We start from the raw sequence: 12,503 nt of genomic DNA on the forward strand, positions 1-12,503 counted from the left end.
TGAACTGGGCCTGGGTGGAAATGTTCTTACTTGATGATGAGGGCTGTCGATTTGAGAAGCTTTCGTCTAAATATTTGTCAACCCGCTCTCCAATCACATAATCGATTTATTACCGCACTTAGTGAGGGAAGAGCTACAAAGGTTGACACCAACACTAGAGATAAGCATTAAGAGATAAGGGTTCTGGAGACAAATCGGGTATAGAAGAATCCACAACTAGCTCCCAGGGTCTTCTTTCTTCCTCCCTCAAGAGAGGAGGGGAGCCTGGGTACCAGATTGAAACCTTTTGACGATAACAGAGCCATTCACTGTCAAAATACTCCTTTATTCTTTACCTCTATCGATAAAACTAAGTTGTTCAAGACCATAAACCTTCAAAGATTTCATTTACACTCTTCTGAACGAACGATCGATCGATTGACTGTATTTTCACGCGCATTGTTAGTTTTCAAACGTTGCGTCACAGGTTCTAAAATAGTTTTAAATAGTTAATAACAACAACAAAAAAAAAACAAACAAAACAGCAAGTTAGCGCCTTAGTCGAAAAATTTTGCTACCAAAATGAAGCGATTACATTAAGTAATTTGAATTAAGATTTACCTTCAAGAGACATTAATTATTAATTAATCTATTAATCGATAGATCATCTCCGCAGGCGTTTCCCACAAAAATTAACAACCATAATTTGGCAAGAAATTTACATTATTCAATTTCAGACCTTTTTGGTTTATCTCGTTTGCGCAACGTCTCTATAGGTTGCTCCCATGAAGAAGAAATCTCAAATAACAACTCTCATTATTGGCAAAAAACAAACAACTATCACCTCAGTATAGAAAACGACTCGCCAATACCGGATTTAAAATCTTCGAGTCCTCATACAAAGAGAGGTTTACATTCACTGAAAGCTAAGTATGATTCTTGGAGATAAATTAAATTTGTCAATGAATCTACACGCATACACCGCCAAATATTTGAGTGTATACTCGTGGAACAGGATCGTTTGGCAAATAAATATATTGAACTTTAAAAATTTACTCTTGGGTGTAAGAATATGGAACGTAAACTTTCCAAAGAATATCATATAATTCCACGTAATGGTGTTATCAATTCACCTTCGTTATCTTAACAATATTACTATTACTATTGTGGCATTCTGTAAATTAAATTACTTATTCTACTGTACAAGTGAGATGAAAAGACAAAATAAGAGGAAGAATCTCATTGGATCGTTGCCTTGCCATTCACCCCCGAAATGTCCAATTTGTAAGAAGCCACACGGGGGATACCCATTTTAACCCTCAACATGGCGGTTTTACTATCAACACAATTTAAAGAAAAATGTACAGATTTTAACTGATACATCAACCGTTTAGGATTTCGGTGAGAAAAAAAAGCCAAAGAGAAATAGATCGTTAACACGAAAGAGCATATTTCGGGAACGAAATCTTGGAAGGTCTTCACAACATGTTCCTTCACCCGGCGGTCCACCTTAGAGTCCAGCCCTTCAGCAACTCACACGGGAACGAGGCTATAAGACAAACCGTTTTGCGATGTAATTAGCGATCTTGAGTTAATTTTCCTTTCTGGAAGTATGTTCAACGGCGATGAGGGAATGTAATGACGATACTAAACTATCCACAGTTGTCTGAGTTTGCATCATAACACACTAGGTCGTCTACTGCTCCCACTGTTCCAATACCACCGTTTTGGTTGAGCAAACGCCGTCATTCTTCGCCTCCTAGTGTTGACCTCGTGTTCCTTGGCAGCTGATTTCATCTGCCTCTGTACCTGGTCGTCTATTAGCGATGCCATGTCAAACTGCGAGGAAATGGAGGAAAATCTGATTAATTTAATTTTTGTGTACATCAGTTCATACATTCAATGAGCTATCCTTACAAGGAGGTAGATAACTCTCTGCCAAGCGGGCTGTTATTTCTAATTTCATTCCTGACAACCGTCCTTTAAACTGCTTGATATTAATTACACATTTTTTTTTGTTAACTCGCTCGTTCGCAGTGAGCGCATGAGTCAAAAACCTGTTATTCAGTCTTTCAAGAAAAACCTAGGCTATTTTGGCCTTCCTCTCTACATTAACGAAACTATAATATCTGTACTTACCTGCCAGTCTTCAAGCTGTTTCGAAAGACTAATCTTCTGCTCAATTGCCTCTTTGAGCTGTTTGTCAAGTTCTTCTCGATCTTCTTTGGACCGCATTAATTCCGTGGCTATTCTCTTCTCCCTAAATCAGGTACAAGAAAATCATAAGAATCTTAATTTTCAAATGTAGTATCAGAAGAGAACACTATGAAATGCCCATCGGGGGTATTTTAGTCTGCTTTCCAGGTCAAAGAATTACTTGACCTTTTCCCGTTTCGGGCAAAGGTGGAGCGTGTTTGCCTCGCCTCCTGAATACAGTAATTTTGAACTGAACTTCAGTACGTTCTGTGATTGGTTAGGGAAACTCGCGCCACACCCTCTCAAACCATTCGGATGTAAAATTAAAGCCAATCGTCACGTGTTCATTACTCGAGATCTCATTAACTTCTTATTATATTGACCTTTGTTCCCATGGGCTATCGTGATATCTCTGGTTTTGGTTTCCCAACAATTACAAAATAGCTCTGTTGTTACGAAATAGGATGTAACAGCATTCTGATCGAAGTTTTACCTTTCCACTGCGTTTATCTTTTCTAGAACAGCTTCGTTGTACATGATATCGAACGCCAACTGTTCTTTGCATTCCCCTCTAGCTAATTTGTTCCTTTGTTCTTTTACATTAGTAATTTCCAGGTCCTTCTCATTCAGTGTTTCCTTCAAGTTGGCAATTTCTCCCTCTCTCTTCTTCAATTCTGATTTCGCCGCCTCAAGATCTTGTTCCAGACTGTTGATGCTTTCGTGGGCTTTCCATAGCTGTTGTCTGAGATCCTAAAACAGTATTAAGCAAACATAAGACGTGAACAGCAAACTCATAACTCCTGCTTAGTTCCTAGAATATTGTGCAATTATGATCAAGCTTAGATTATTCAAAATATAAAAAAAACCTAACACGCTTTAACCAACAAAAAACTACATTTAACACACTAAAATAACTTTCTTGTCTGAAGCCATCCTTTATTGTTCTGAAAAAAGACTGTTGGCATACAGTCGATCAGTTTAATGCGATATACAAATCCTTACCAAGAAGAAGCTTACCGTAGTTCTGGTGCTGTTATCGCTGACCATTTCTTCTAAAACCCCTCTAAAACTCTTCACAAAAGTCGTCAAGCAACCAGGATTGAAATCTGAAGTGGGCTCTAAAACATCCACCTCAACCGAATCCAAGCTCTCGTGAGAACTTCGGAGCTCTACGTACAGGGCTCGTAATTCCTCGTGCGCTTCGCAAATCTCCTTTTTCAGCTAGAGAGAAAATTTATAGCAGAAACGTAAATAACACAAGAAACCATAAGAAAAACCAATGGCAAATCATAGAAAAAGTAACTAACAAGTTTGCTTATGTTTGGTTCACAAAATTTCACTGTTCGAGTACTGACGAATTCTCACAGCGACTTTTCGAGGGAATGTGGGTAAATCAGTTTGGAGAATTAACATCCTGATCCTAACATGAATGCTACCTTAGAGTTGCTTTTCTCCTCTTCTTCAAGCTGGGCATAAAAATCTCTATGTCTCGCCACCATGCCACCCTCGATTTCCTCCTCGTCGTATTCCAGATCACTGTCCTCAGACTCGCTACTGCTGATACTACTGTATGGCCGATGACGCTTCTTAGAACTCTGCCCCAAGCCCACTGACGAAGACGCCTGTAACGGCTTCGGCGTACCGTGAATACTGGCAATAGGTCTTGGTCCGGTTCCCATCTAAGAACAGAACATTGATATCAGACGAAAACGTCGAGGTTTTTTTTTTTTTTTTCTTTTTTTTCTTTTCTCTCGTCGACATGATAATCCGTTGATGGTCTTTCTCTACTTTTCCTAAATCAAAACGCATTTTTGTCTGGATTATAATTTGCAGAGCTTGCATGACATTTTAACTGAAAGTTCTTAATACGCTGATGACCTGTTCAGGCGAGGTAGGGGTGGAGAAGGATTAGTAATGGTGTCGGCCGTATCCGTTTCGACATCCCAAAGAGGCGTTGTTTGATGTGGTCACGAAACAAACTCTTTCCTACAGAATATGACGAGAACATGCAATGGTTGACCATGCAATGGAACTGGGTTTCGAGGAGTGCAATCCCTTAACGTGACACACAATAGAAGAGAAGTGATATTGTGACAAAGGTTATCAGGGAAGCGCTGTGTGACGACAAGATACACAACTTTTACTGAGAAGACCGTGTACTCAGTTCTAACTCACCGTTTTTGGCCCGTTCGCTTCATTATCTTTGTGGTCATCGCTGTCATCTATTCCTGTCACAGACAGATCGGAAAGCTCGGAAAATAGCGACGTCCTGGACAAGTGATCTACTGATGCCTGTGGATAAGAGTTAGAAAGAAGAAGTCAAGGGAAAAGAAACACTTCTGATAACTATAAAAATAAAATTGTCCTGATTCACGAAAGGGTGCGCAAGAGACGAAACTTTCTTTCTCTGTCTATAAAATTACACAGCCTGCTCTAAAGCTACTGGAACCTGTCTAATTTGGCCAAGTTCACTTGAGTTCTAAATACCGATTGTGGCGGATGGGAAATTTATTTTTGCTCTGCTAGCAATTATTCCCTTTCCAGCTGCAACAGGGAAGAACCTATCCCCACTTCCCAAAGAGAAAATTTGTCTGTAGAAGTATTTACATTACCTGCATCTTCATCTCATCCATCTGCTCCTGAAGGAATACATTGAGGTCCTTGGACTCGTTGAGTTCTTCTTCGCAATTTGCAAGCTAAGAGAAAACAAAAACAGAAACATTCAGAATAAAGGGAAAACTTCCAGTTGACATGGTACAGCCACTGGGGTGTCCTTAGGGGCCTAACTGAGCCCCACAAAAGAAGGCATTACTATTTCCAGGCGAGTGAGAGAGAGAGAAACACTTCCCATGATAGAAACTAGCGGTAATTAACTGAGGCCTACAAAAAAAAAAACCCAGAAATTTGACCGAATGTTTTTTCCAAAAATTCCGTAAACATTTTCTAAATATCTTGATCACTCAAAATAACTAGTTTTGCTCTAAAATAAACCAATCATAAATAACTTCTGGCATCAAAATAAAGTTACACACTACAGTATTAACATATTACAATGGGAGATCTAGGGGAGGGACCTGGGAGGCCCACACCCCCCCTTATTTTGGGGGGTGTGGGCCTCCCAGGTCAAAATACTGGGCCCCCTCTTAGCTCAAAGTGTATCTGCCACTGATGTAGACAAATGTATATGAAGAGTGCTTTGCAAAATGTACTGAGTTAACATAACTCCAACCTGACTCTTGCTTGAGGTAAGTTTTTTCTCTAAAGAAAGATTCTTCGCTGTCAGCTCCTCCACTTCTTTGCTGAGGTTTTCCTTATTTGCTTCAAGATCAGCCACTGTTTTTGTCAGGCTTGCATTCTCCTCTTCTAGCCTGGTGAGCTGTGGAGAACAAAGTATGCATACCCACTGTTATTCATTTCTGGTGTATTGAGTAAATCATAAATTTCTTGTACTAAAGCCTCACAAAAACAGCTAAGGTCAAACATCCTTAACTCCTAAAATCACCCAACAGTGCATGTGCATATTCTCCCTACAGTTATCTTTATTTTCCTAAGGTCAGGGCTTGACACTAACGGTAGCCCACTAGCCACAGACTAGTAGAATTTCAGTTTTGGCTAGTGGTTTTCAATTAATCCACTAGCCAGTTTGGCTAGTAAACAGACTGAAATTGTCGTAACATCTAAAAACATCTAAGATGTCACTACAGTTACCTGTATATTGGTGTCGAGCCCTGTAAGGTGCTGACTGTCAAGGAGAATTTGTTTAACAACCAAGAGCTTCTTTATTGGAGATCATTTCCTTTATTCTAATGTGACCTCAATGTGTGGTTTGGGGGTAATATCGTAAGGAGAAATGAGAAGTTAGTCACTCTCAGGATAAAGGGCTAAAGATTTTCTATCTAGTAAAGACAAGCAGGGCTCGACACTAATTTTTTAATTACTAGCTGAGTGGCTAGTGACATCTTAGATGTTTTTAGATGTTATGACAATTTCAGTCTGTTTACTAGCCAAACTGGCCAGTGGAAATTGAAAACCACTAGCCAAAACTGAATTTCTACTAGTCTGTGGCTAGTGGGCTACCATTAGTGTCGAGCCCTGGACAAGTACATGTACCAAGAACTGTACAACACCAGTTACCTTCTCCCAGAGCTCATCAATTTCATTCTCTTGATCATCATCAAAGCTAATTTTTCTGCTGACTTGTTTCTTAAGAAGGACAACATCTCTCCGAAGCTGTTCATTCTCCCCCTTTGCCTGAAAATGATAAATATTTATGTCAATAACATGCAGTAGTAGAATAGTAATTTCTACAAAATTGAAATGGGATGCTTTTCTATTGTCACCAGCCACATCCATTTGGAAGTGGATGTTAATTAATGTTCCTGTTGTTTAATAATATATTGGGTTATAAAGTAGCCAACTTCGTGAAATCTGAAAACAAAGTGATGAAGCCACAAAATACAAAACCTGCAAAATGAAGACAAAAGGTTGTTGCCACAAAATGTATAGCCAAAATGTTTGGCAGGTAAAATTAATTCTTACCTTTGTTTGCTTAGTTTTAAATAAATATAATTATAACTTATTAAAAATTTCACATCATATCCTTCATTTTAAACTTGTCTAGTAGCTTTTAAGTACCAATACATCTTCTATGAAACTATTATGGTTTTAAGATGTAAAATCATTCAATAAATCAACCTGCCTTTGACAAGGGAAAAGCTAAAGCACAACAAATAACTAAAATTCAAATGAATTTTAATTCAAGGGCTTGATTCAGTTAACTTTTCTTACCATAAGACTATGCTTGTCCCCGAGATATTTTAGTTAAGCATTACTAATTTTTTTCCCTCTATATCATCTGTCTGATTCCAATACTTCAGTTCTCAACTCCCACCAACATGCATACTTTGCCAATAACTTCAACTTCCCCTATGACTCATACATTATTAACCACTTTTGAAAACACCTTTACTTCAAAATAAAACATCTTTGTGCAGAAACTTAGCTACACAGACAGATTTCTCAATTTTTCAAGGCTAACATTATAATACTGATTACTAAATAGTATTTGTTCACCCACAAAAACTGCAGAGGGGAACACGTTTTTAAATCCATGAAAACTCAATTAATTAAATAGTGGTTTTTCAGGTAACCACAAATCTTTCCCTCTGGCAAGTTTACTAGAACATATTAGTTTCTGAACGTATTAAAGAAAAGTAGATGCAGGTTTTGAGACATTTTTCCAAGAAACAAAGGACAACTCATTTTGAAGAATATCATTCAGTCTGCATCATTTATATTTGTCACAAATACTGCTCCTTGTTTCTTCCAGCTCACATATTCTGTAGTTTCTCTCTGCACTTGAAAAACTTATCTGCCAGGATCTTCTGAGTGAGAAAACTGACAAAGCTTTCAGTGGGGCCAAGATCAGCATGGTATTAGAATTATAGATTTTCTTGTGCAGGATACAGATTGTAGCAAAAATACATGTCTAACATGTCACAACATGTCTAACATACTGTCAAAAATAGAGTGCTAACAGTTTTATTGATAAAAATATTGCCTGTAGGAGAAAACTGGTATTAAATTATTTGCATCACAAGGGAAAGATAATTTACACTCAGTTTCTCTCTGCTGATTTCTCACACTGATTAAATAACAGTGAAAGTAAGAAAGTGTGATTATCCAAGAACATCTTGTACTGATCGTGATGTGAATATAATTTTTCAACACAAAAAATACTATTACAATAATCATTGCTATCACTGTATCACCATAATCGTGAATTTCTAATCCGATCAAAAGAATAATCTACAAAGCTGAGGAATGATTAATGCTTTACTGAACAAACAACTTTAAATCCCTTTTTAATAAACTTCACATGACAGCTATAAAGGATTAGAAACTTTAAATAATCTGACATGTGGGTCAGCTTTATAGGCTTCCAATAAAGCAGGTTATGAGATTAAAAGGATATAAATTTATAATACCCATGTGACACTGTGAACTAATTTTTTTTGTACTTTCATAAGCTACTGAGGATAGGCGAGACAGTCATACTTTCATAAACACAGGATTTAGACCTTAATTGATACCAGATAAGCTGGTATTTTGAATTCTCTTGACATCCTGGTCCACCCCTCAATGACCATCTACTGCAGAAGACAGAAGCAGAGACTGAAATATTGACTAAATTAGTCTGACTTGGAACTTGCCTGTTAACTTGGTCATAAAAGATAAAGGAGGTATTGTCATAACACTTCTGGTTGCTTAAATTGCACCTAGTAATTCAAATCTACTAGTCTGTTTGAGCAATTATGTAAATGAAATATTGAATAAACTGCAGAAGTTTTAATGACAATGAAAAGAAAACCAAAATTGTCTCATTTTCTGCCCAACGAAAAAGGTGAGAGATTGCTAAGTTTCTTCTCATTGACCTTTACAGAGACATCATCCCATTCAGCATGAACAGCAGTAGCTCAACAGAAACCCATTTCCTGGAGGGACAGATCATTGCATATTGAAGTTGAGTCTCCAACCTTCCCTCTTTATATCAAAATAATTTATTCAATCGGAATCTGATGAAAAATGCACCCTGAGAGTTAGCCATAACCAAGATGTGCTTGACTCCAGTGTTGAATTAAAAGCAGCACAGACAAGGAAAACCCACAAACACCAAAAACCCACAAACACGTGTTGTTAAAGATATTACAATTCAGCTTTTCTATTTTGCTTCAATTCATCTTTTTAAAACTGTTTGACAATAACTTTTGGAGAATCAGACAAAACTGCAAGCATTAATTAACACAACAGAATTTATTTGTTTAGTGGTTTTTCCCTTAAAAATTCTGTCAAACTGTGTAATTCAAAATGCCTTAAAACCACAATAACATGTCATCTTTAAAATAGGTCAGGTGGTTTATTTGGTGACAAAATATCAAAATTATCTACATCATGATTACAGAGATTGTTTAGACTGATACAGTGTGGTCAGAAAATTATAACATGAAGCAAATTGGTAACAAGAACTCATTTGGTCCACAGCACGAAGGCATTTAATGACTTCAAGAAATTCAAACTACTTCATACATCAATCTACATTCAATGCAGCTGAAACCTTCAATTTATAGCCACAGTTATGTAACTTGTTCTAGAAAAGAATCAGGTCAATACCATTTCTCCCAGCAACTGAAATAACGACAACAATTTTAATATGATTCATGGAAAGTTCCACTGCTTTGATGTAAATTTTCTAGAAATATGAGTCCAATTTATTGAAATTTGTCTTGCGTGACTTATTTAGCTTTCACATACAAAACACAAGGGCACCCTGTGGGCAATTTTTCTTTGATAGACGCGTAATTTTGAAAGAAATCTTAGTTTACGTTCATCCCAGATTCCTTCCATTTAGCTAAATTAGCAGTTTTCTCTTGTACTGTTTTTCAATCTGTATTGCAAAACAAAAGGCCTAGAAAGTCTATTCTTGACTGTTATGTAGTGAAAAAAAAACCAAATATTTGTAACCTTTCAGACAGCAGTTTTCAAGAATACTGACTCAAGGCTAGTCAAGTACACACCCACAGGGTGACTGTATTGTGAAGTATTACGATAAAGAATCTTTAGGCACATGGTTAATAAAAGTCTCTCAGCAGCATACGCATCTTTTGTTTACGAAACAGACTTATCAAATTTTCTTTGTTGACAACAGCGCACAAAGAGAGTTCGTAATCAAAAATGGGCTGTTTTTCTTAGCCGGTAGAAAACTCCAGGGTATTGCAATATTCGTGTATTGGCTCACGAAACTTCCATTCTGAAGCCAATATCGTGTTTTCTTTACCAAAAATTTGAGAATATATCAATGGTTGATCACTTCAAACTAAATAAAGCACGTTACAAAAGATCTGTTTTGGTGCACGTTCCGTGTATGATTCATGCACCTGGGCAGACATTCACGCCCAGTTGATTTAGATTTGTGAATTTTCGTGAATGCTGGCTTCGTTGGTTCCTTTACAGCCGGCATAATAATTCCTTAGATGTAATATAAACTTTCCTTGCGATTCATAGGAATACAATTGACTAGTTGAAGAACTTCCTTCAGTAATTGTTCACCATGCTTTTCTTTTCTATTAGCTTGATAGGTACGTCGAAAAGACACGTAGCCCTGTTTTCTAGTTTACTCTAATGTCGGTGAAGAAACGGCGATCGAATGTCAATACGAAGGTTGCTTCCACCAGCAAAAGGCACGACATATAAGCGGCTAATATTGTAGCAACCGCAAATTTCTCGCTGAAGATGTCACTGAAACCTCTCAGTGTCAAGTCAGCGTTGATATAAAACGAAATGACTCCGTCTCAGAGTTTCAGCCAGACGCCAATAACGTTTAAGATAGTGTAAGCGATTTCGACAAGGTGCAAATGGGATTTGCTGACAATTAAATGTACAAATTTAGCCTGCTACAGAAAATTTCCCCTGTAATTTGACGATGTACACCACCAAAACCTAAAACACTTAGTTCCGAAAATATTTCACAGATATTTCACAAATTATTTGGACAGTCAAATGTGATCAAAGTTATCACTTACGTGGAGGTAGCTCGTTTTGTTTGAAACACGTTATTCAGTTAGCGCTTCAGCCATTACAACTTCCCTGTGGACTGATTCCTACTCGAATAACACTAACCAAACTTCCAAGGCGGATCGGGTTTCAGCGGGCTAAAAGTAGTTTAAAGCTTATTTACAGGTGAAATTCCGGTGTAAAGCTTTTAACGTTTGTTGTGTACACGGATTTCGGAACTAAGCCTTACGAAAGTTTCAATTCATTACGGTAATTCTAACCTTGGGTGCATTCCTGTTTCAAAATAAAAAATAAACAAAAGCTAAGAGGGCAATCAGTTCACCTCCAACTCTCTTTTAACCCGAAAAAAAATTCTCGTCACGTTGAGAACGAGGAAATGCTCACCTTTTGAAGATCCAGATGAAGTTGTTCATTCTCTTCCGTGAGTCCGGCGAACGTTTCTCTCTTGTTTTGTTTGTCGTTGTTCGTGTCCGACTGGAGTGTTTTCAATTCATTTCGCAGCGTTCTCAAATCTGCTTGCAGTTCGTGAACTCTCGAATCGCTCCCGTTTTGCAAACGTTCCACTTTCAGTTTTAGCTCATATTTATCTTGTTCCAGTGCCTAAGGAAACAGAAACTTTAGGGTTTAAACTCCATGATGACAAAAATCGCACGCGAGCTTATCCGCGCAACCTGTCCTGAACAAATTCATTCGCGCATGTAAAACGAAAAAACGGATCTAGCGACCAAAAAAACAACAAAAAACCTACTTCAGCTGCTTGGGAATATTCTTCCTGTAATAACTCATACTTCTGACTAAGCTCTTCGTTCTTCTCCAACAAAGCTTTCCCAAGTTCTGCAGCCAAGAGAAGGTCCTTTTCCTTTTGCGCTAACTGCCGATAAACATCATCGGTTCCGTCATTTTCGGCGAAAATTTCTCCGTCTTCGTCTGACGCATTACAATGAAAATCCCGTTCAAATCCGTCACAATCCTCTCCATTTACATCTTTATCACCGTGAAAATTTTCTTCACCAATTTCAAATCCATTCATGTCCAAAGAGTAAACGATTTCTGGTGGGATCTTCATTTGCTTCAATGCCAGCCGACCGCCATAACTTTCACGCATCAGTAAAACCTCGCACATGACCAGAGAGGAATAGACGTAATGTTTTGCGTAAACGAATCGAACAGAATTTGCATGAACGTTCAATTGTTTTCCGCTGCCAGGCGAAACGTCAAAATGACTTAGCAAACTGTTTTGTACTGTAATGCAAATCTGCTCGATTTATATTCAGCTTATCAGCCAATCGCATGTTTTTTCCTCGCCGCGGGCCAATCGAAAAAAACTTTAATTTGCGGAAGTAATGCATTAGGCAGCTGAACACGCCAACGTCATGGCAGGTTTTTAGCGCACACTAAATTTTTGCAACTTTGATTTTTCGCGTTTGTCCCTTCTCACAGTAACACTTTCGACAGGAAAAAATCTCTAAGCAGTGATCTTGATCCACTTCTCGATAATCAAACGGTAAACAAAAAAATATCGCTTCGTTCAATCGGCAACTTTCAATATAGACAGATACAATCGACCACCGACATAAATATCCTTTCCTCATTTGAACTCTAATGTTCAAGTAAATGATAGTATAAAACTGAGAATTACAAGAAAAGTACGAAAAAAGGTTAAACAAATTTTAAGCCCTCATATATTTTTTCAACAGTGGTAAGGCAAATGCATAAGTTGAAAAAAAAAAAAGAAATTCTGACGTCATATAATTAAC

At 37.7% G+C, this 12,503-nt stretch overlaps 1 protein-coding gene across 1 annotated transcript; it reads right to left on the minus strand.

Annotated features, from left to right (window-relative positions):
* Positions 1 to 304: 304 nt before the first annotated feature.
* LOC111322621 (uncharacterized) lies at positions 305 to 11,884 on the minus strand. Its single transcript, XM_022925745.2, has 11 exons — positions 11,495 to 11,884; positions 11,131 to 11,346; positions 6,310 to 6,426; positions 5,405 to 5,551; positions 4,788 to 4,871; positions 4,351 to 4,467; positions 3,612 to 3,854; positions 3,193 to 3,396; positions 2,669 to 2,925; positions 2,119 to 2,239; positions 305 to 1,818 (listed from the first exon to the last, which is right to left on the minus strand). Exons 1-11 carry the CDS (start codon positions 11,867 to 11,869, stop codon positions 1,657 to 1,659), a joined length of 2,043 nt encoding a protein of 680 aa, XP_022781480.2. The 5' UTR covers positions 11,870 to 11,884; the 3' UTR covers positions 305 to 1,656.
* Between the last annotated feature and the right edge of the window lie 619 nt (positions 11,885 to 12,503).

Source organism: Stylophora pistillata, chromosome 13, assembly GCF_964205215.1.
Source record: "Stylophora pistillata chromosome 13, jaStyPist1.2, whole genome shotgun sequence".
NCBI lineage: Eukaryota > Metazoa > Cnidaria > Anthozoa > Scleractinia > Pocilloporidae > Stylophora > Stylophora pistillata.

What these genes read in the sequence shown, in the direction of transcription:
- LOC111322621 (XM_022925745.2), bottom strand. Translation starts at nt 11,869, where the DNA reads ATGTGCGAGGTTTTACTGATGCGTGAAAGTTATGGCGGTCGGCTGGCA. An exon ending in AATATTCCCAAGCAGCTGAA is followed by an intron (nt 11,347 to 11,494) that starts GTAGGTTTTTTG and finishes CTGTTTCCTTAG; the next exon opens with GCACTGGAACAAGATAAATA. An exon ending in AGGAGAAAAGCAACTCTAAG is followed by an intron (nt 3,397 to 3,611) that starts GTAGCATTCATG and finishes TTTTCTCTCTAG; the next exon opens with CTGAAAAAGGAGATTTGCGA.